The sequence below is a fragment of the Falco rusticolus genome, chromosome 1 (genome assembly GCF_015220075.1).
Source record: "Falco rusticolus isolate bFalRus1 chromosome 1, bFalRus1.pri, whole genome shotgun sequence".
NCBI lineage: Eukaryota > Metazoa > Chordata > Aves > Falconiformes > Falconidae > Falco > Falco rusticolus.
In genome coordinates this window covers 113839256-113864062 of record NC_051187.1, presented here as the reverse complement: position 1 = coordinate 113864062, position 24807 = coordinate 113839256, and the positions used below count along the sequence as shown (strand labels likewise).

Below are 24807 nucleotides of genomic sequence, written 5' to 3'. Positions count from 1 at the left end.
CCCAGCTTAAAAACTAGCATTGCGGTACCTCTGACTTTGCAACTTTAAAACATATGACCAGCTTATCAGTGCTGGTTTGGACAACATTATTTTCATACCGAACAGACCTGTGATGGAAAATCATCTGCTACTCCACAGCCACATTGGAGAGGGACTATATGTAAGCACCAGTTCCTGCTGCAGCCAGCATGTGCTGCATCAGAATGAGAGAAGCATAATGAACTGAAAAAGCTCACAGCTGCATGGCTATCAGGAGAAGACAGTATGCCATTAAGTTACAAGTTGATACACTATATTGGCTAATGTCTAAATTTATTCCTCCTCAGACAGACAAGTACCTGCATTAAGTAAAAGGCTTAGTGAATGCATTAAATACTGGAAAGAATACACTAATATTATTTACAACACGTGGTGATGTGGCCTTATTATTTTAAGAGGGCAGTGGCTTTTCTGTTAAAAACTTTGTGACTATTAAAATTTCTAATTCCCACACTACACCTGAGTTAAATTATGAGTCTCAAAAACTCATGAAATTAATTGGAGGAATTTACAGCATCAAAAATGTGTTTTACATGTCTAGACAAATCTGATTATCATCATGCCCTTCAGAAATATGTTATGTATTCCCAGTATTTCAGATTTTACATAGCATTACCATTAAATGTGGTCTAACTCCAGCTGACAAATCAGAGAATAATGATTAGGATGAATCTGGTAAATTATTTCTATTTTAAGAAATTAATTATGTTAATGACAAGCAACATAAGGTATTTGGACACTGGTATTAGATGGCTTTGAATTAAAAAGAAAATCTTCCTTTTATGTTAAAGGTATTTCTAAAAGTGTTTGCAGTATCATAAGTAAGTAAGGTAAAATAAAAGCCAAATAAAAGGACAAGTTTTCATTGTGTGAAGTTGGCAGAATTGGTTGTAGAGTATTGTGAGATTAAATAGAATTCCTACTTAGCGGAAAGCAATTAGGGGCACAAAATTCATAGTAAAGGTGCATTCCCAGAATCTGCAGAATTACAAATTTGTCACATTAACAGAGAAGCCTGTGGACATTAAAGGAAAAAGTGGATTTAACTCTGCTTCCTGAAGATGGTATGAATTTTGCCAGTGATTCCTGTGAACAAGAAAGATCCCACTAAATACACCCAGAAAGAAGTTCAGGTTCTCACTTGCTGTTTCCCTGGTTTGCATCTAAAGCCAGGATGGCTGGATTCTTACTGTCTTCCCCAAAAGGTAAAGATGGTTTCATGGTTATTGGTATTCCTGTTCAGGGCCTGTTGAGAAAACAGATTATCACTATTGCTCCAGATCCAGAAGTGGGATTGTAGAGCTCACTTAAGAAACACGTTAATTTAATCCATCTGAAATGGGCAAAGGCACAGCAGCTGCTCAGAGCAGAGGGCAGGTTGTAACAGGCAGTTTGAGACCTGGGTCACACTCAGTCAGCCCAGACTAGGATCCAGTTGTGTTAGTTACTGAAAGCTCCTGCCAGTAGGACTGTCTCATTGTCTAGATAAATAAGATGCAAAAAACCATGCCAGAAGCATCATATTATATAGTTCTGTTTCATGTGAAAAACTAAGGTATAGAGGGCTTAAATATTATGCTAGTGATTACACAAAATGAGAACTGAATGCACATTTCCTGTGGGCAATGAGCTCCTGCCCCACATCACCTACCACACAGAGAAGACAATGCAAACCAACAGCTGGGATATGAACGTTTCCAACCTCTTAGGTACAATGCAAAGCATTCTGCAATTAGTAATTCTTCTAAATGTTCTGCAATATTACACTCACCTACCACTCACCTGCGTTGGTCAATGCCATTCAGAGGATAATTTCTTGGCTGCATGGACATGAAAGGAATTATGTTGCAGAAAAAAGGAGTTGTGCTATTATGCGTGCCCTAAGCTTTGTCCTGTCTCAGTTTTAAATAATACTAATCCATGCTTTGCAAGGGGAGGGGTAAGGCTGCTCTTCTTTTGAATCCCTTCTTTCTGTAAATCTTTCCTGTCCCAATTAAGCTAATCAACATTCTTACAATGCTTCTTCATATGAAACTGTCACTATTCCTTAAATGCATTACTATCTACCAATTACCATTTTCAACCTCTCATAACACTTCTTTCTTTTTCATTAGCACTTCAAAATATTCTCACATTCTACAATATCTCATTAAACTGGAATCCTGATTATTTCTATTGTGCTAATAAGTGTGTCACTGGCACTATAATGGTTATCTTTTTCCTATTTTAACTATCCAAATGAAGCAAAAATCAGTTCAATTTCATTCTTTACAGATGAATCCCAACTCCTTTCATCTAAACATCCCTATTTTTACTTATTTCCAATGCTACACTATTCCACCCTAATGAAACATCTGTTCATGGGGTACTCTCTGCAATCTTACTGTCAGGACATAAGCCTGCATACTAAGGCAAAACTATGAACAAGAATTTGGTAATCTTTACCCCATTCTGAAACTCTTCCTACCACTGCAGTGGCAAACAGTCCCTTTGTGGGTGGGGATGTTGCCAGACGTGCCTACGTTCATGTAATATTCACTCACTTTTTCCCTGCCGTGCAAAGTTTGTGCATTATTATTTTTTCATTGCTGGAAATGTTCACTGTGAAGCAAGCTACATCCTAGTAGACACTGTAGAAGCACAAAATGGAAAGAGCAGTCCAGTTCTTGAACACTACCAATGTAAATATGGGCAAAGAGAGAAGAGAGAACAAATAGATGGAGCATGGAGATAATAACAAGACAATCAAGGCCAGTAAAACAAGGAATGATCACAGAAAGCAAACTGGAGCTCTTCCGTAGGTATCGCATCAAAAGGTAGTTTGACAGAGAGTCACAAAAAGAAAATGAAGTAGTTTTGCTGATATTTATGAGAGTACATGAGGTGGATCTTCATCAGGAAAAATGTTAAGGTGTTTACAGAGGAATTTTCAAAAGCACATAAGTCATTTTAGAACATGTACCCTATTGGGTTTTAATACTCATAAAGCACTTTGAAAGTGAGGGGTGCAATTTCTTGTCCTCCTGATCCACTTTTAAAATACAGATAAATTACAATATAAACAAAATCAAATTGCTTTACAAGATACTGTCAAGCATAATTCTCTTAGAGTCCCAGGTGCGGTAAAATAATTTCATGGCCTTTGGTGAATCATTTAAACTGTCTACAACAATGTCTATTTCACAAGCAAATCGTGGGCCACAATTAATCTTTTGCAAGGGTTCTATGAGACAGTAGGGAAGACAAACTTTAAATGACCAAGCATTAAAGGCCTCTTACCTTCAAAAGCACTGGTGTTTGTGCAGCATTGGTAGAAAGCAGGAGTCACAAATACCCAACAGAGCACATTCAGGCAGGGATGTCTGGTTTGGCAGCACTGCTTGAACCGAGGTATGTCAGCTGCTGTAACCATCCCCTTACCATGGTGGGTTGCAGAGCAAGAGGATGTTCATTGGTCACGGTTTAGCTTTGATGGGAACCTGCCTAATACCAATAAGAAACAAGAATTTGCATGTTCTGTGCAGTCAGACAGTGCCCTCAGAGGCAGAGGTTTTATGGCAATGCCTTCCAACCTGCCTTCATCTACTCTGAGAGGAAGATCCTTCTCCAGCACTAGCAGAAATACAGCTACACAGCAGGTCAATACTAGCAGCAAACACAGGAAGCGAGCATGAGCTAGGAAGCTGTTACCCTTACAGTGATAATAAGCAGTGCAAGAAACAACACAAAACAAGAATCCTTACAACAGAATGAAGTTCTGAATGGTGAACGGCCAGACTGTAAGGTGACTGGCCTAAGGGGATGATGAGGGTAGCAAGTACCTTCAAGCCCTCCCCAGGGGACCAACCTAAGCCAGATCTTTGTTGAAGAACTGAAACAGCAATTCTTTTTATCAGAAAGAATGCTCCATGTATTTATCAGGTGTCTGAATTACATTAAGCTAAAAGAGCATTAACAAACCAAAAGCAATTTATAGCCACTTAAATAAATACTAATTTTCCTCTCTGTCATCCAAATTTTCCTACATTAGTTTATAACACTGTAAACCTTCTGTGATTCTCTCACTGCCTTTAAATCATTCTAGGAAAATGAAGATACTCAAACCCATGTAACAACCACATAAAATAAAAAGTATCAGTCATCTTTTTATTTGGATAAGTTCTAGATCAAGCTGTCAGTATACACGATGTAATTTTTTAAAAGATGAGGCTAGATCTGCCTCATTTTTTTAAATGTTTTGGGCCACCCATAATGAATTTTCATTTACTTATATTCTAGATAATAGGTAGTGGAGAATTTTGTCTTCGATAAAGAAAAAATATTCTTTTTCTACACATATTTCTGCTTTACATGAAATGAACTTTTACTTTAAATAGGTCTTCTCCCAGGAGAATGAGATCACTGAAATCAGGGCAGAAAAGTCCATAGTACACCCTGACACATGATTCAACATAAATAAGCTCTAAAAAGATTAGTATATTTGTTTATCCATATGTTATTTATAACATTGAACATTTGCTTCTACGCTGCACTGTTGAAAGCATTTTCTTTCCAACCAATTTCAGTGCACACAGAGCATCAGAAAAAGACTGTACTTCCCCCTGATTAAAAGAAATCTGATACTGAAACTGGAACTGATTAAGACTGTGCCCAACTGTTCAGAGAACCAATTATTTTACACATTAACCTAAGCTCCCCTCAGCAGCTACTGTAAGCAAAGAACATGTCAGATCCTGGTTTAAGATGAAGACAAATACCACCACTATTGAATTATCACTGGCTCCATCTGTGCTGAAATTTAAATGGAATCCAAATAAAAATGTATTTACACAGTTTCACATTTGAGTACACATCTGACCCTGCATTGTTATTCCATACTCCATGATTTTTTTTTTTTCCATGGATCTTAAGTAATCTAGAGGTACAGCAAATTGTCTTAGTAATCCACATTTTTACTAAGCAATTCAGCTATTCAAACCAAAAAAACCGCTACAATTCCTTTTGTTGTTAACCATTTGAATTAGTGCATGCAACACTGCACAAAATATGGACAGGCTGACTTTGGAAGATTATCACAGATTCCAAACCAGGATAATCTGAATTAGATATATTACTTTGTTGCTAAGATTTCTTTGGGGGATTTGAATATTGGAACTAAATTCACAAAAGCAAAAAACCCCACAATCTTCACAGGTCAATGAAAGAGCAACTGTGCAAACTCTTCCAAAAAATCACTAAACTGCACTGATATTTCTGGCAGAAGATAGAAACTAATTGTACATTCTGATTACCAGTGTGACGACACTGTGTCTTAGGGCTAAATTACTCCTTGCAATCTGCTCACTTAAGTGTGAAATCTTGAAGGATGTCTTTACAAGACCAGCATAATGTACTTCTTACGTTGTCCCTGATTTTGGAGGATCTATGCTAGTGGGTCTGCATCTGACTTCTGTTTCATTAAACACGATTGCATGTTTGCATAAAATACTCTTCATCTTCTGTCCCTTGTTATTGTCCAGAGCTACTGTGTTTCCTGCTCCGCAGTACTTCATTGCTGGGTGAACTTACTCAGTGTACACAATGTGTACAATCTCTGTAGTGTTTTCAGGGTTCCTTGAGCCAGGAGTCAGATACCTTTGCTAAGTGTTAGAAGGAAACAAGGCATATGTGGTCACGTCTGCGTGTCTGCCCTCCTCTTGCTCATGGTAAGCATTAGAATAAAAGGTTCAATTTCACTTATATTTGACAGGAGTTACAGATTTCAGCGATGTAATGCTTCAACACTGCAGGTGGGCTCTAAAAGCCAATTTGACCTGATCAAACAGACTTTCTTCAGGTAATGAAGGACCTATCTAACCCACAACAAAGAGATACTTAAACCAGTGGCAACCAAACTCCAGTGTCAGAAGTCAGAAGCAGGAGCAGCCCAGCTGTGCCCCTGTGAATGAAAAAATTGCATTAGTTATTACTTGAGGCAGGGCACAGACATACCTGCTCAGGCTGGAACTAAGTTGGGTATCTCCACCATGCAATGTAGGTTAGATGCAGTCAGAATGATGACTGAGGATGAAAGGGACCTCTGTCAGATATTTCTGACACAGTGTTTACTGAATAATTCAGAATATTGTGTGCATAACCAAAGAAATACTGAATTGGGACTTACCAGCACTGACACTCTTTTAAAAATAAAACATGAATAACAAACAATGACTTGCTTCACAACTGTAAGCAAGTAGCTGCCAGGAAAGAGTCAAGAATCAGAAGGGAGCTAATGGTGAAACTATAGACATATGAAGTCTGCCTTAAGGTCCAAGCCAGGTATTTTTAAACAGAGACCCCCCCCCCCCAAAAAAAAAATAGATGCTAAGAGAAGGCTGTGACTGACTTACAACTCATAAACCCATATTGGATTTTTGATGGCTTAAGTGGAGAAAGAAAAATCCTGGTTATGACCTGGGGCAATACTTTCAGACCCTGGGAAAGCCAATGCTTAATCTTTGGCAAAATAATTAGAAAAAAGGAAGTCATACAGTTCATGAAATCTATAAAGCCTGACCAGTGGTAATGACAGCACTATGGAAGTAAGAGAAAATTTAGACTCCATGTATGCTATAAAAAAACCAAACAAAACCCTCGAAAAAACTAGGAGAAGAAAAGCACTAAGACCTCAGAGTTTAAAAACGGTGCATAGATCTTACATGCTGTAACAAGCACAAGGCAAAACAAGGCACAAACCAAGGCGCAAGACACATTGGATTACTTCACTTAGGAGGAGTCTACACCTCAGCAGAGCAGAAAAGTCCCAGGCAAGGATGACCAATTGAACATTACAGTAGCACCACTGAAAACAATGAAACTTCTTTTGTGCCACATTATCAGGCATATACCGAAACATTTTGTTTTGTTAGCTCAGGGCAAAGGATTTCATACAAGCCAAAATGCTGGGTTAGTGAAAAAAGTGTTATAACGTAACAATAAGAAAAGGTACACAGAGATGCTTGATTCCTCACAGGATATATACCTCTTTTAATACTGGCAAATCCCAGGCTCTAATAATGTGAAGCACTTATTTTAAGGTACACACCAATCAAGCCATGGTCATATCTCTCGGGGTAAACTTTCTGTTCTGTGAAACTTAACTGCCTACTTTCTTCTTTTTTTTCTCCCCCCCCTCCTCCCCGCCCGCCCCCCCCCCCCCCCCCCCCCCCCCGGATTCACCACATATTTTTTATTACTTGTTAATGATAATGTGCATTGGTCCTCAGTTATTCCTTCAATGTCATCCATAAAATATATATCCAGATCTGATAGCATCAACATCTTTGATATTTGGTCTTGGACAACCTACATTTTTTTACAATATTCCTTTACAATACATACACATAATATTTGAAGAACGAGACAGCAGAAATTTGTAAGTTTGAAAGGTCATTTGCACTCCTCATATGAAGAAATGGCAATAAAAATAAGAGATTTATGATACAATTTACTCCTTCATTAAGCAGCAGACATTGTAAGTATCAGCCAATGGCTGTAAGCATTTTAGTACAGGTTCTGCCTAGTATCTCATTAAAAACTGATAAAAAACCAGCATTCTAACTTAAGCTACACCTGCTACTTTTCCAAATGAAGTATGCTATCACATTTTTTACAAATTAGAATATATATCTATTTGGAGGCATGTGCAACTACCAAACTTTTCACTAAAATTGTAGAAATATCACATAGTGAAAAACCTTTCAAGTCATTTGTGCATAATATGCAGTGAAGTACAATGCTTATTATTTTCTTCACCTACTGAATCTTTTCTTTCTAGAGAAAGGTGTGATATTTGATACATCTTTTAGGGCAGATTCAATGAAGTATCCATTGTTCTCTGCCATAGCCTTGCAGCTGACTTCCACAGTCCATATTCTGTCTAATTTGAGTCACAGATGACCTTGCAGGCAATCTACTTTTATTACTTTCTGTCAGATAGCTGGGCTGATGTATAACTCTATTTCTATAAACAGGCTATTTCCACAGCAGGTATCTGAATTTTATCAAATGTATCATTTCATCAAAGGAAACTCTTCATATAGGCATGGCTTTTCTTGTTTTAAGAGCAGTCTGTACTTGAAAGAGATGATCACCATTACAATTTTTTTTCCTGAAATCATTGAAATCATGGCATATAAATTCCTACATAATGCCACATTTTCATATGAACACACTCGAGTTGCATTTGTATTGCAAATGTATGCATGCAAAACAGGCATTTGCACAAGCAAAATAGATAAAGGACTACACAAATTCAAGGGGTTTTGGCATAACTTACCCTGATTCTCCATATTTAAACATCTAGCCTTACATATCCTAAACATAATGCAGTTTATGTCAACTTTAAAATCTGGGACATTCACTGTGAACATTTTGTGCAGTGCAAGAGAAGGAAGAGAGATGGAGCCCCCAAAAGTTCACTTTTTAGACTGTCAGGGCTTTGAAAACTTATGCACATGCTACCTGTGCAACATAAGCTGTTGGCATATACATTGCCTCTGGGTAGTTGTTGTGAATGTCTAGGTACCTTAACCCTTCCTGACCTCTGCAGGACTTCACTGATGTCATTCTAAATTTCACAGAGACGTAAGTGAAGAACAACCAAGGAGAGTCTAATGCACAGCTAAGTTTACAATTGTCCAAATATCAATCTAACTACCATTGTTTCACTACGGATAGTAGATTCATTTTCTTTAGTGTGCAATGTGCAATGAGGTAGACATCAGTGAAAACAGTATATTTGGTAACAAGCAATTTTGTTTATTCATGTAATGGACATTTGAGAGAAAGATATCGTACGAAGGTTTGCCATTTATGCTTTTGAGTAAAAGGACAAAATACACTCATCACAGTGGACCAGCTGAACCCCTTACTGAGACAGAGTACTTAGTAAAGAAGGCAGATGTATCTAGCAAAGAAGCCTGAGTCTAAACACAGCATTTCAGCCAAACTAAATCTGAGCCATGCTGAAGCACAGAGATGCTTCTTATTCCTGGAAATTTCCAGTGGCAGATACAGTCTATCAGTTTATCTCATATGGATATGCCTGCCTTTTAAGACATGAACTTCCTGGCCCTGCAGTCTGCACTGTATGTCTTTTAATCCCAACAGAGGCCTGAGTCTCCTTAAACTTTTTAGTGTCTCAGCCTAATACCCAGCCAGATTATCACCACATGAATGCTGAGCAGCTACCCAGATCTCCCACCACTGCTGGACTGCAGCCTTTAATCACAGTTGTTAACAGTCAGTTACTTGGCTGAAGCTATGGATGCCCCTCATTTTCAAGTCCATTACTACACAGGTCTTCTGAATAGCAAACGCAATTTCTGCAACATCTATCCTGTTACAACAGATGAAAACCAATACAGAATGGGTAATAAAGTCACATTCAGTCACATGTTGCTCCTTGACATGGCAAAAAAAAAAAAAAAATATATATATAATATATGCAAAACAGAATCATACAGATTGTATCCACAGGAGACAAAACAGCTCTTCCAAATCAAAGCTTTTCTCCTCCAAAATAAATAATTGCATCATGATAGCAGGTTTCAGTAAGACACTGAGGCTACATGCTGTGCTGTCTTGATTTTTGGATAAATAAACCTGTGCCCTGTTGTTTACTGGACAAATAAATGTTTGGGATGTGACAGTGTACAACTAGAACACGATGACTCAACATTCAGGCATTTTTAATCAACACTTAGAAAATTAAAATAATTAATTAATACTTGGTAAACATTATCTAATTGACCCTTACAGTGCTCTGAAGTACCAAGCTACTCCTATTTATACTTAACAGACACCGACCCTGCAGTTAAATAAGGTGCTTGCAGCCACCAATGGAGCTGATATCAGAGCCATGATTAGCGCTCAGAGGCTCTTTACACATGGTGCAGCTTCATGTTACAGTGAAACTGATTTAACAGCAAGCTGTGACTGAAAAAGGAGGCCTGCTCACCATCTTCCCCAGGCTCCCATTGCTCATCTTGCACTAGATTTAGCAGTCACGTGACCACACAGCCAAGCCACATGGTGTTCAATGTCAGATGCCTTGAACTTACTGCAAATTTTGGGGGATCTTACCTCTCAGTGAGATTGAATTCACTGTACATGCACTGTGAATATCTGTACATCAGCAGGAAGTCCAGCGTGTTAGACTTGTTCATGTGGGTGGCATAAGGAATGGGCAGATGTCACATCTAGAACCTCAGCAGCCCTTAGGATGTCCACGATGGATGGTCCCCTTACCTACAAAATGTTTGTTGAGAAAGCAGTCATCTCATGCGTAAAGTATAAAATGTCTGTAGGCTGACAGGATATCTTTAATTCAAGGCTCTCAGTAGAAAGTTTCCTTCTGCCTTACTGTCTTTAAGATTTTTGAGTCATTTAGAAGATGCCACCATGGGTTAACGTTCTACTGCTATTTGTGCTCTTCACAATGAGTCATTATTATTCAGATTGTCAATAATCTTTGGTTTGACGAAACATGACTGGTTTTTTCTTACTTTTCAGACAAAATAAGATAGGTTTTATTCCTGAAGAATTCCCTTATTTTTCATTTTGTCACAACTCAGTAATACCTTTTTACATAGGAGCTGGATTTCATTGAAAACAGAGAAACAGGGCTGTGTTCCAAAATTTGAGCTCATAAGTATATACTCCTAATTGCATACCTAATAGCAAGTTGTAATTATCATGGATCATCCCCACAGCTCAGGTTATTCTTAGCTCTGAGGTCATAAGCATACTCAGTGACTCAACCAACCATCATAACTCTTACCACTTGGTTTCATTGCTAGTTCTAGCACTTGAAATAAGTTCATTAAATATAGGGGGTTATGCATACTTGCTCATATGAATGCAAATAAGAATACTATTTCCTAGCTCCTAGGTACCTAGAGGTACCTTACCTTCTCTCCAACTACACAGCTCCAACTATCAATTTTAGGGTTTTTTTGGGGCTGTAGATTTTCAGACCTTTCTGTGGCCTTTTTTGGAGAAATTGCCTCATCTACACAGCAACTGCTATGACTGGGCTGCTAGGAAGAATGCTCCTGGGCTGTCAGGAAGACGGTTCCCTCATCCCAAGCAGCAGACACTGCCTCCCCTCTCATCCACAAGGCTATGTAAACAAAGGACAAAGCTCTAAAAACCTGCTCAGACCTTTGATCCCCTAGCTCACAGGAGCTCCTGACCCTGCTAATATGCATATGCTTGTGCTTTCTGCATTCCCTGTATCTTCATGTACCTGCCAGCCACCTGTATGTCTCCAACTTTTCAGACGACTATTCCAGCTCTTTCACATTCGCTTCCCTGCTACTCATGGCAACTGCCCCTCTTGTCATCCTTGTTTTTCCTACTCCATCATATGCCCCATAAGGCTGCCATACTACCTGTCTTCCTCCATTTCTCCTCCTTCATTCTCTTTCTCATACACCCTGATGTATCTGAGCAGCTTCTGACACCTCTAAACTTTCTTTCTCTTTCCATTCTCCACATGATCCTGTCTCCAGATAAGGTCTCACTTTACCCCTTTCTATATATGAGTGTATGAGTGTCTGTTATCTTGATTTCAGTCCTTCCCCTTACTTTCAGAGTTCTGGTTGGCCTCCTGAATGGATTCCTCTCCCCTTCTGCCTTCAGAAGAAAAAAGAATAGTGCTAGGGAAAAAAAAAAAAAAGAAAAAAAAAAGTTTGTACTAGTGAACCTAAGAAAGTTAAAAAATTTGTGGTACAGATTACTAAGGCAAAGCAATTAAGCTCCATAGATATACAAGCTATATAATCCAGTACTTTCTTTAAGGTTAATTTTTTATGGGTATAACTACAGAGTTCTTTTGATTAAAACAAACAAAAAGTCAATTTAGACATCATTCCAATACTGTACCTTTACAAAGATAATTTAGATAATGAAGATATTGGTGGCACATTGTCTGACCTTGTAAAGTTCTCAGGAAAAAGCCCTTGATCAACACAATTTATACTGGAATGCGATGACTCAGCAATTGCAATTGGTTTAGTGTACAGTGATTTCTAGAACTAGACTTTACATCTGCGAGGACGACAGAAAACTGGAGCGTGGAGGAGCAAAGTTAGTTATCTGAGCAGTTTAACTGAACATCTGAAATTGTAAACAGTGGACTTGATTTTCAAGTTAACTCTGAACTTGACTTCGTGTTTTGCTTTTTGACAGCTGTAGTGTTTTACAACTGTCCCTGTAGGGTCTGCGGACCTTTTTTGTTACCCTTAAGTTACCACTATCTGTTGACAACCTAAACTCCAGCTCAGATTCTGCATCTGTTACACATGAAATATTACCAGGGATTAATTAGGCTTACCTTCCATACTTTCCTGATGCCGAATTACAGGCGTTAGTCAACCACGTAGCATGAAATTATTTATATTGAGAAACAGAGAACCAAGGAGAGGGCTTTACCAGCACACCCAGCTTATGTGACGGTGAGCTGGCCTAAAGGATTTTATTTGATTACGGAAGTGGAGTTTGGTTCCTGGTTTGCTTACTGCTGCTGGTGCTTTTAATTCCATTTTGTGACCTTTCTTGTCACCTAGTCCTCCAGAGATAACACTCAGTCCTTGGAAACTGCAGAACTCTCAATTTTCTTATGCTGGAAATGTATTCTGGTATGAAAATGCAAGGTATACTAACAAAATTCGCACGTTGGGAACTGGAGCTAAACTGGGTCAAAACGAGGGATAAGCAAGCTTCAATAGCCTCAGCACACCGGGGTATCCCCGCGCCTGCGGGCTGAGCGGCCGGGGGGCCGGCGGGGCCGTACGTGCGCGGGAGAAGAGATTATAAAAGCTGCACGGCACACGCTGTAAAAAACTGTAAAGGTGCGCGGCACACGCCAGCTTTACACCGTTCGGCCCCTCGCAGCCCCTCACGCTGACCAGGCGACTACGACGCCCCAGCCCCTCACCACCACGACCCGCCGCGGAGCAGGGGGGGAGGGGTCGAGCGGCCACCCCGTCCCGCCCTCGCTCCTCATTGGCCGGCGCCGCAGCGAGGGGGCGGGCGTGCGGCGACCAGCTAGCGCGCGCGCGGTGACCGCCCGACCCGGCGTGCCGGCTTCCTGTTTGCGCCGCTTCGCTTCCGGGTCGGCGGGGGAAGCGCTCGGCGGTGGCCGCTGGGGCCGCGGCGCTGCCTTAGCCGGGGGCGGGAGAGCGGGGCCGCCGCCGCCCGTGCGAGGGGCGGGGCGGGGCGCGGGAGCGGCGGCCGCCGCCGCTACTGCTGGGCCGGCATAGCGCGGCGGGGCGGGGGGAGGGCCGCGGGGAGGCGGCGGCGGCGGCCTCTGCCGAGGCATGGGCCGGCCCGCCGCCGCCGCCGCTCGGCCGATGCTCCCGGCGCGCCCGCCATGGACAAGATCCGGGAGGGCTGGTGAGCTCGTCGCACCCGCTGCCGCTGAAGCGTGTGATCGTGCGGCGGTGGGTGGAGTCGCGGAGACGCCGCTGAGCCAGGCGCAGTGCCGGTGCCATTTTCGCTCTCAGCACCCGGCTGGTGCTGCAGGGCCCCGACCCCTTCCAGCGGCAGGTGGGGCGGCAGGTGCTGGAGGCCTACGGCCGCTACCACCGCGACGAGTTCGAGGCCTTCTTCAACCGCGGGCTCGTCCTCGGCCTCCTGCAGCGCGGCTACGGCCGAGCTGAGCAACCGCGACCCCGCCATCCTCGACTACATCCAGGCGGGGCTGCGCCTGATCATGAGCTGCCCCTCGGTGCTGGGAGCTCTTCGAGCTGCTGCTGTGGGAGGCGCTGCGGCTGGTGTGCGAGCGGCCGGCGCCGCCGCTCTGCGCCCAGCCTCGTGCCAGCTGCTGGGCGACTTCCCGCAGTGCCTGCCCCGCGGCAGGAAGCTCTCGCTCGGCTTTCTGCCAGCAGCTGGTCCGCAGCATCGCCCACTTCCAGAGCCAGGGCAGCCGGGAGGCCGAGCTTGCGCCTCTACGTCTCGCAGGTAACGCAGGTCAGCGGGTTGCTGCGCAGCGTCTGGAAGGCCGAGCCCGACACGCTGCTGCCCTCCCTGCAGGAGCTCTTCGCCGTCATCCTCCGCCGCCGGTGAGCGCCGCCCGCCGGGGAGCGGGGTCGGGGGAGGCGGGAGGAGGCCGTGCGGGGGGAGGGGGCCCTTTGGCCGGCAAAGCGGGGCTTCTCCCCGCCGACAGCATCGGTCCCTCTGCAGGCGCTGCTTGCAGCCGTTGCTCTCTCCATCGCCCAGATGCTGAAATGCATCATCGTGGTGGCCGTCGAGACAGCAAGCCTTCCCCCATCCCCGCGTCAGAATGAAGCTAGCGGGGAAATGGGTGGCTGTTTTTGGAAAAACTACTGTTGCAATGCTTGAGATGATATGCTGGAACAGAGTTTTGGGTGTCCCTTTAGGGAAAAGCTAAATTGGTTGGTATCAAAAGCACCTCATCCTTCTTGTTCCCTCCAAGAGACACCTTGGTCTTGGAACTGTTTAGCCTACAAGAACGGGCTTGTATTAGGAACATGTAATACTTGGGTATCGTAGGAAGCATTCCTGCCCGAGTTGAGGCTGCTGTAAATAGGTCCTTCTTGACCTCAGAGATCTATGAATGCTGTATTAGCTGACATTAGAAAGTGTCTTTGCGTTGAGACACTCAGGAGACTTAAGGTTCATTTTGCCATAACTGGCATGGTTTAGCAGGCTGTTGTTGAGATAGGATGTGGGAAATACCAGCTGCATTGGATCCTTAGGCTTAATGTCAGTTATGATAAACAATTGTATGTTGCTACTTTTAGGAGAAAAACAGACCACCAAAAAACCCCAACCCACTTCTCAGCTCTGAGGGTGGAGGAAGAAGTTGTCAGCCACTTTCTTGCATGGATATTTAGGTGGACAAAAGGAGTTTGTAATTCAGGGCTATTAATTGTCTTTAATTCATTTGAACTTTGTTTTGTTTTGTGATGATAGAATGTTAGATGTAGGAAAGACTCACTGTCTCAAACTGTACAACTACAGTGAAAGTTGTAGGATAGAAGATAAAGCCTATTTTTTCCTATGGGATTTTCTAGTTACTATATTATGGCATGTTCAACTATTACAGATTCTTCATTTGAACCTTCTGTTGCCCTGGCATAGTCTTGGTGCAGCACATACCATTACAGATGATTACAGTACTCATCAGGAGCCTTACTACAGATCCAAATGTGAAAGATGCAAGTATGACTCAAGCTCTGTGCAGGTACTGTATTCCACTGTAAAGGGGGGAAAAGTCTCTTTACCTTAGTCTTGTCTTTTTTTGAAGGTGTCACTTGGGTTCCATATAAACAAACAAAAAACGTTAAAAGACCAACGTTTCAAAATGGTTTTGTAAGTTAGGCTGTTTAGTATGTTAAGGTAATGTATGTTTATTATACTGTGGATGTTCCTGCCATAGTTTCAGGTTAAGGCTGCTGCTTTCATTGCTAATGTGGCTTCTTTCTTATGCTTTGCTAGGGTCATGAAGAAGGTTAATTAGAAACTAAGAGGAAGCCAGCTCTGTTCATTTTAGATGACATCTTATGTTTAGATCTTCCACTGTATGGGAGGTAGCATAAACGGGAAACTTCTGTGAGTTTACTCAAGCTGACAAACAAGGCCTTATTTTCAGAAGATCAACCTTTCTGCTTTTCCAACAGGCTGTGTGGTGCTCTCATGTCATTATCTTACCTGTAGTCTCCTCTTCTGAAGGGAGGAGGCAGTTATAAACGAGTTTTACTGCTTAGTTTTGAGGCGGGTTTTCTGCTTAGATACGTTCATGATTTTTTTAGTAGGATTTGCAGGGGACAGCCTCTGTTGCTATCTTCACTCGGGCCTCCAGAGGTGTTTTGGAAAGTTCTTTAAGTAACAGAATATTAGCAATGTAGCAATGATGTAAAAACAGTTGCATATTATACTCATCACTGATCTAAACATGAGTAAACACTGAACTCTAAACTGATTTAGATGGCAATCTTGGTTAGTGTCTTCAGATATGTGAATAATAGTGATGCAGAAAGATGACAGTAGGAGAAAGATGAAGACCTTCTTGGAGTTCTTTCAATTAATTTTTAAGGCGCAAGGAAAAAGCTGCTATTGTACACTGAAGAACAGAATAATATCTAAAGTAGTTAAGCAGGAGGCCATTAGAAATTTGTTCTAGTTTTTTATATAAAAAAAACCTTTCTAAAAGTCTTTTCAACTAAAAGAATTTGTCTTCTATATTATTTAACTATATCCATGCGTGTGTAGTGTAATACTTGAATGTTCATGTAGTATAGCACTTGCATATCTTAGTAAAATCCTGATCACACTGAAAATGTTCCTCATATTTACATTAAATTGAGAATTTGTATTTCATTTGAAAACATAAAATTAATGAGAAGAAGAAGCAGCATTAATATTGTCATTTGGGATAAGACATACTGTTTAGGGACTTTAAAAGAATCTTCTTGACTGAGCAGATTTTAAGCAAGCTGTGTGCCCAGTCTAAAATTCAAAGGTGAGGAATTCAGAAGGATTTGTGCATGCTAATAATTTGCCAGTACTGGTGATTAATTTTCATGTTAGTGTAACTTTTACATTAATGTTGTATTACCTGCTTCAACATGATGTGATCGTATAATTGTAGCTTTAGAATGGCTTCTTTGTGTGCCCTCTGTTTAGAGAAGTAATGCAGAGCTGAGCTTTGAATATAATAGGAGTTATTATCAAATAAGTGCTCTTTCTTAATATTAGCCACATGGTGGGTTTTTTCCTCTTGTTTTTGAAAGGGCAGTGCAATCTTATTGCCTTGTTCATTCTTTGAAGCAATACCTGAGTCGAACCTTTGGTTCTGTTCCATGGGATTTACTTTTGGTACCTCTTGTTATTTCTGTTTGTAGATACTCTCATGTCAATACTGTTCCAGTTTCTTTTTCTAGTTTTGGCAACTAGTAATTGCTCTCATCTGGCTTAGAGGAGTAATTGCAAAGGGCATAATGCATCTGGAATGTCTGGAGCACCGAATGGCAATGTTGTCATTAGGCTTGCATCATTCCTAGGAGATGCAGAATTCCAGGAACAAGAAGGTCTCCTGATGAGAGTCAGCAGAGCTTTGGTGACTGCGAAATAGAGGCCTTGTTGCGTACTTCCTAAGGATAACTTCCATGATACTGCGGAGTCTGTCTGAAGTTGAACACAGATTAGTAAATAATCTGTAATTAGAAGACTAATAAACTGAATCTCTTCAGTGTGTGTGTGGGGTTAGATTAGTCATAGGCTCATATGAGAAAGGGTGCTTGCTTTTTGGCATCATTGAGCTGGTGCTAGTTGGTTCAGCCGGCTCATGAAGCCTTACCTGAAGCATCAGCGAGGGAAAGCAGAAATTTGTTGTGTCTCTTCTGGGATGTATGACTACTTCAAGGGTCTACTTCAGAGTTCTTAGAGGAAATTCATTGCTTATAGTCAGTATCCTGACAAGTATATTGCTTGTTTGTGCTTTAACCCAAGTATCTTTGTTTAGAGAAAATTAAAATGTTGCCAAGGAAAACTCCAGACATGACTGGGCCCTTTGCCCTGTTGGTTAAAAAGTAAAATATTGTAAAAAATCGGTTTCTTTGTGGGGTGCCTGGTAGTCTGAGCATCTTCAGTTGTTGTTGTTTTGTTGTTTTTCTAAGCTGAGGGATTTGCACCTGAGCTGCCAGATTCTTTGATGTGGCTAAGAAGATACTTTTGTGATAGAAGTTACTGTCTGAGGTTGCACAGATAACTTTTTTTTTTTCTATTCAGAGATACCAGAAATACTGTCTTGGTTAGGTACATATGGATATTAGGCATGCTTGTGTTAGTGTGATATGAGGCAGGAGGTCCTCTTGAGGCCTTTAAGTTTCTCTCAATCTCGTCAAACAGGAAAAAAAATCCTCTGTATTTTTATTCATGATGATTATGTCCCATATTAATATCAGCTTTTGTTATAAAAGTGCAGTCATTGCTTGCAACAGAGCAGGAGCCAAGTAAATGCAGTTCAGAGAGGATTTAGTAACCAAAACATCTAATCTTCACCTACCAGATCTCAGATTTAATGCTTCTTGGGACAGTCTCAGGCATGTCAGCAGGTTTACTTCTGTTTCCTTTTCTGGATTTTGTTTCTGCTCTGAAGAGCATTGACTCTGCTTTTAAGAGCAGGAACAGCTTTGAAGAACGGGAATTCTATCTGTATCAGTTATGCAGAGAATGAGGCTTCTCTTCACAAGGTTAATCATACTGAAATGATAGCTGTTGTCCCATTAGTAACAATGTTGAATAGTTCAGCATTTAATTATGCTAACTAAAGATGACACAGGATGGCCCATCACATAACCAGAGCAATGGGATGGAACAGAGGGGGTCCAGCTCCCACCCAAAAGCAGTTTTTCATTTGGAGTTCAGCGTTGGTGAAAGTGCGCATAGTCTACAAAACAGTAGTCAACAGTGGTTCTAATGTCAGACTCTACAGAATACTCTTTACTTGTCTAAAAAGTTAATTAAGAAACTCAAATATTTTTGTTATTGGGCTTAAATTAACTGTGCAGGTGTTTGCGCCACTGCTGAAAAATATGAAGCCTACAAATTGGGGAGGGGATTGGTTTGAAGGTGATAGGAGTATGAGGTTCGGAGCCTTGAGGTTGAGGTTAATTCTTTGCAGGCAAAAGCAGTTTTGGCCCACTTGTTTGATTCTGTGTTCTAGAAAGTATGTGGCAAGGGTGCTCAGAATAAACATGTTTGAATCGAGTATCTTGAGGAAATGAGACCTTTGTGTAAGTTCAGAGCATCGATTATGATGTCATGGGTTTTTTTTTTTTTTGTAATAACATGGAACAAACCAAGTAAGATCTGTGCTTGATCAGTCCTAATGATTCCTTATTTTAGACAAACCTTTGAACGTTATATTTGCAGATAGTATGTGATCCTAAGATATACATTTCAGAATGTGTTATTGTACATTTTTGAGATTCAAATTGTAAACACTACGTAGATTTAGGTTGTTTATGGTAATACTGTTATCCCAAATCTGGGTTCTGGCCCCAGCGAGCAAGAGCCCATCCACACACAGCGGAGATGTTTATTGCATGTCTGGGCAGAGCTGGGTGGTAAATCCACACAGCTAACACACCTCTTAACACAGAGTAAAACATTGTATTCATGTTGAACAATTGTTTGCAATTATGTTTAGTCACACTTAATTTTCCTTGGTTCTTATGAGCCTTGTCTCCATTTAAAGGTACATTCTTTTTTACCAACATGTTCTGTGGGGAGGGGTCTTTGTTAGTAGGGGGTTTCTTTGCTCGAGGGTGGATCTTTTAGTATGCCAGTTAGGATAGTTCAGCGATATTTCAAGTCATGTTGTGTTTAGTCTCATTAACCATTTGTTTCTCCTTGAGCTTATCTTGTTACTACATATTTATGGTGCCTGTTCCTTCTCCCAAGGCCATGTTTTGTTAACTGCTTGTGAGGATTTAACTAACATCCTCTGTTTTCAAATCCTTTCTTGTTTTTCTGTATAGATACTGACATATTTCTTTTTTCTTTTCTTTCTCTTTCTTTTTTTAAGTAAATAATTCTTCTATCAATACAGCGTGTCCAGTTGCATGTCTGGTGTTGCTAGAGGGTGTGATTTTGAGTTTGGAATCTGAGGACCGAAACCCTGATTTCAGTCTGTTTGAAGCTCTCTTAATCTCCTGGGGGAATATAAGACCTTACAGTCTTGCTTCAGATTGATGATCATAAACTATGCTGACTTGTAGACTCTTTATTAGACTGGTTACTTGTAACCTGTTCAGTTCTGTGCTAGAATTTAATGTCTTAAATCTCCTCATAAAGATTAATGATTTTATCAGAAAAGAAGGAAAGAAATCCACTTCTAGCTTCCTGTTTTCATAGAATCATTGAATGGAATCACAGCATTGCACAGATTGAGTGGAGACTTTGGAAGTCATCTGGTTCAGCCCTGCTTGAAGCAGCGCAGCTTCAGAGTCAGGCAGTGCTGTGCAGGGCCTTGTCCAGTTGAGTTAAAAGCTTTCTGCAAGGATGGAGGTGCTTTGGCCTTACTGTATAACTTGTTTCAATGTCTGACCACTCTCATGGTAAAAGGTTTTTCCTTCTACTTAATTAGTGGTGCCTCATCTGGTTTGAAGAAGGGAATCTTGGGGACAATTAAAGAAAATCCAATATATTGCTAAGTAAAATCTCAGAAGAATGAAGCCTAAATCTCATGGTTTAGCTGGTACTGCCTTACAATATCATCTGTGTCTTAGAATTGCTTTAGCTAATCTGCCTTTCTGCTTTAAGTGTTGGTGGAAATTGTCTATTAATTTAGAAGGATAGAATACCCCTATTTTCCATTGCTGATATTTCACTATATTTTCTAGGTGCAGATAAAGTCTCTTTGTTATATCATTTTTTTAGCTGTAGTGAAATTCTTCCTATTGGGGTGTGTATAGATCCCAGGCTGGTGATAGCTATTATAAGATCCTGGTAGTGCCTGCTGCCATGTATTTAAAATTACTAGATTTTACCTTATTAATTGAGAATATTTGAGTTGGCTTCCAGGAAGGTAGTTCTTCCTTTTCAAATTTAGGCTTATTAGTCAGTTTTGTTCTGGTTTGGTTTAATAGCTGTAGAAGTGGAGGTTCCCATATACAGGCACATTTTCACCTTCAGTAGTAAGTTTCTACCACAAAATGAAAATATTAGCTTAATGTCTATAAAACCAGAGTTCATACTCTTAAATAACAAGCAACAATAATGTACATAATACTTGATTTTTTGTGCTTATGTATTGGAGGGGGTCGTATTTTTATGTCATGTGTTAAACAGATTATTGTTAGAGTCAAATGACTTGAGATATAATCAAAATTATTTTATTACTTGCCTAACTTTCTTGCGTTACTTCTGGTTTGTGTGTGTAACTTATCTGGGTTATATATAATCTTTTTGTTGAGATTAAAATTAGTGCTACATTGGATTTTTTGTTTTGTTTTATTTTTTATTTTTCATTAATCTTTCAGAATGATTGACTGGTTGTCCTGGCCTCTGGCTCAGCATGTGGAAACATGGGTGATTGCACTGCTGAAAGGACTGGCTGCAGTACAGAAATTTACAATCCTCATCGATGTTACTCTGCTTAAGATTGAATTGGTATGTGTGAAAAGAACATTCAAAATTGAAGGAGAAGTAAAGGAATTTGTAACAGCCGTGTAATTGCATAACATCTTTTGTATTGCGACAGGTATCTTACTATTCCGCAAAGATGATGTAAATGTATCTATCGCTTTCAATTGCATGTAATGATTATGTCTCTTTCAAATGGTTGTGAATTTAGAGATTTGTTTACATTTCTACTGAACTTCACTATTAGATATACTAAAATAAATGTTTGGGGGTTTTTTAGGTCTTTAATCGACTTTGGTTTCCTCTAGTGAGGCCTGGTGCCCTCGCTGTCCTTTCCCACATGTTACTCAGTTTTCAGCATTCTCCAGAAGCTTTTCATTTGGTAAGTAACTAAATAAATGTTTTTTTTGAGTTCTTTGAAATGTCATTCACATCTGATTTCTAAAGTGGGTGTAGAGAGTAACGGAATTGAGGCACTTGGATTTCATATTTGTTTCAGGTTCCAGCATCAGATTTCTGTGGTTCACAGAGCACTAGGCATTCTAACTTCGAGGTTCAACTTTAACTGGAAACAAATATTGTTCTCCCTAGTATGTACATATTTCTGGCAGTAGCATCTGGACACAGCATTCTGTCTTTGACCATGTACTTCTGGAAATATTTTTATGTTATGTGAAGTCACTGATAAAGTTGGGCTGCAAGTAGACTTCCAAGAACAACTGTTTGGGGTAAACAGATAACCAGTTATCTGCTATATATAACCTAGTCACCCTGGATAGGTGCATGAGGCCCAAGAAGTACTTCAGTTCAAGAAAGCTATGCTATCTGTATTTTAGTGTTCATGTGGGCAAACTGAAGGACACTATTTTTAATGGCCACTCTTCAAAATGCAGTTTTCCAGTTAAAGCAGTAGATGCTAGGGTATGACAATGTTACTACAGAAAGAAACAAACAGTCCATGTTAGTACAGAAAGAAGTCTTGCGCCCTCCCTGTTCTCATACTTTGTGTTCAGCTTCAGTTTAAGTGAAATACACATCTTTCAGACTGAACCATAGTAAGTAACAGCCTGGCACACTGTTTCTCTAAGCTCTCCCCAGGGTTCTTGGGCCTGAAAGGGTCACAAACCCTTTGATTAGTGTCAAGAGTAATTGCCTTATGGCTGTTACGCTGTTTTTTAGTGATAGAAGTCTGAAGTTTCTCCTCGCTTTGCTGCCTTAATATTGGCCTAGGGTAGAAATTAGTTTGAAAGAGCAAAGTAGCTTTGAATAGGCTTAAACACAAATATTTTGTATATTTACTGTCTTGCTGTTCTCCTTTGTTCCTGAGACAAAACTGTCATGAAAAAAATGTAAAGTATGAGATGTCTTACTCTAGAAATAGTTGTTTGCTTTCGGATGGAAAATTCCTGCCATGGGTTGCATGCAGTACTTCGTGTCCATTTTCCCTCCATTTTAAACATTCTTCACTATCATTTTTTCAGCTGCTGCTGTCATTTAGTATCCGATAATATTTTCCCGGACTTAAACTACTTGTTTACTTTTTTATAATAAATGTTTCTGAAGGCTTAAATGCACATTGATAATACACATTATTTTTGCAATGCACCTGAGCTTATGTTCCCCTTCCCTATGCTTGAACATAGTTAGCATAAATTACTTTTTATATATATATAGAACACTGTCTTGCACTTATATAGTATAGGTGCAGAGTTTATCATGATGTGTACTACAGAATTTTAAAATCTGCTGATACATAAAATTTTAATTTGGCCTCAAGCCAGAAGCAATACTTCTGTATGTATTCAAAGTGTAACTTTCAGTATTATGCAGCAGTAAGTAAGAACTTGGGCTTGCAGGTTGAGAAATTGTACTTTTTCTGTTCTTACCCATGTGCTTGTCTGTGCAAAATTATTGTATCTTAGATCTACTTATATAAATTCAGTTCTTGGAGCTCAATAGTTTCTTACTGCAGTGTACCCACATTTATAAAGTGAAAGAAAGAAATTTTTCATTGCAACTTTCGCTGTTCACTTGGTAGTACATTGAACACTTAATCTCTGTGTTTCATTTTTAAACTGTGGATACCTTGCTTACAGAAAGAGTAGGGTTTGTTCCTCTGAGATGTAAAAAATATTCCTTATACTTAGAGAACAACAGATATCTGAAGAGCTGGCAAATGAGTATTTTGCACCTGGCCCCTTTTACTTTGGTGTTTTAAAAGTATATTAATTCCTGTAATTGGTATACTTCACTAAAATTATGATAGCTATATTATTTTGTTCTGCATTTCCTGTCTTTACTATCACACATATGTAAGCTAATTTATGATGAGTCCATCCACTTTTTCACAGTTAAGCCATTTGATAACTTGGAAACAGACAGAAGTATCTAAAATACTTCCGTTCACAGTGAGAAGTCCCTACTCTTCGGGACTGCATTGAAGTAACTTTCTACTTGAGGTTTTAAGACTAATACTAAAAGAAGTCTCATCAATTTAAAAAATACACACAGAGCTGCGCTGAAGAAGGGGAAGGAGGTGGAGTTAACACTTCAGATTTGTACCCAATTTCAAATGGTAATGAACCTGAACTAATCCTCACATAAATTACCATATCTGTGGTAAGCTTTTTTTAGCTTATTAGTAAATTACTGTCTTGGCTTCTTGAGCCTAGCTCCCTCGCTAGGTGGAGCTGTGAGCCAGTTTCCATCTTGTCAACTGAAATACCACGGCTGTATTCATTGCGTTCAGATCGCAAGCATCTTACTCTGCTTAAGGAAAATGGAGAGATTTGTTTTAAAAACTGTATCTATAAAATTAAACAGGATACTGCACTGTTAGTGGTGGCAAAAAGTAAAATGTTTGCTGTTAATATCCTTAATAAGGTGAGTACTTTGGTAGCTTGACTGGTTAAAATCTTAATGTGCATTTTCTATATCCATGAAGTTCCAAAACTTGATATGTGAGCTAAAGAGCATTGGATAATTAATTGGTCTGTTTCAAAATTGTCATGGGTAAAGGATAATGCATGTTTGTTTCTCAGCCACTTGTTGTTTAAGAACAAAAGGTCCCCTGTCACTTGGCATGTCTGAAACAATAAAGTTGTTTGTAGAACAACAAAAACAACTGGAAAAATGCAGTTAACACCCTTTTTTGTTTTTTTCCCATTCAGATTGTCCCACATGTGGTTGGTTTGGTTCATTCCTTCAAAAGAGATGGCTTACCTTCCAGTACTGCCTTTCTGATGCAGTTGACTGAGTTGATACATTGCATGATGTATCATTATTCAGGATTTCCAGAGCTCTATGAACCCATTCTGGAAGCTGTTAAGGTATATTAGGAATATTAAGCGGGTGGAAAGTTTTTTGTTTCGTTCCTTTCAATATGAAAGCTATAACCCCATAGATCTAAAATCTTTAGAACTTCTGCTAGGAGAAAGGAGGTAGCCACATAATTTAATGTCAACTCTTAACTGCATTTGGAATACGCTAGAGAAATTGTCCTCGCTGTCCATGATAAAATTACAGCAGGCTTTAAGAAAAGCTTGAAGTTAGATCCTTTGTTAAAAGTAAAATGTGATTTCTTAAGCCTCACATACCTATTAATATACT

At 40.1% G+C, this 24807-nt stretch overlaps 1 protein-coding gene and 1 pseudogene across 1 annotated transcript in view; both read left to right on the top strand.

The window, feature by feature from the left end:
- Positions 1–13371: 13371 nt before the first annotated feature.
- Positions 13372–14151, top strand: LOC119153377 (annotated as a pseudogene).
- The window catches only part of LOC119152153 (ubiquitin carboxyl-terminal hydrolase 38-like), a 33975-nt gene continuing 22634 nt past the window's right edge, over positions 13467–24807 (top strand). Inside the window, exons 1-5 of the mRNA XM_037396990.1 lie at positions 13467–14147; positions 15155–15292; positions 21096–21225; positions 21479–21580; positions 24369–24527. Of these exons, the coding sequence (XP_037252887.1) occupies positions 15216–15292; positions 21096–21225; positions 21479–21580; positions 24369–24527 (468 nt within the window). The 5' untranslated portion in view covers positions 13467–14147; positions 15155–15215. The remainder of the gene's footprint in view (positions 14148–15154; positions 15293–21095; positions 21226–21478; positions 21581–24368; positions 24528–24807) is intronic.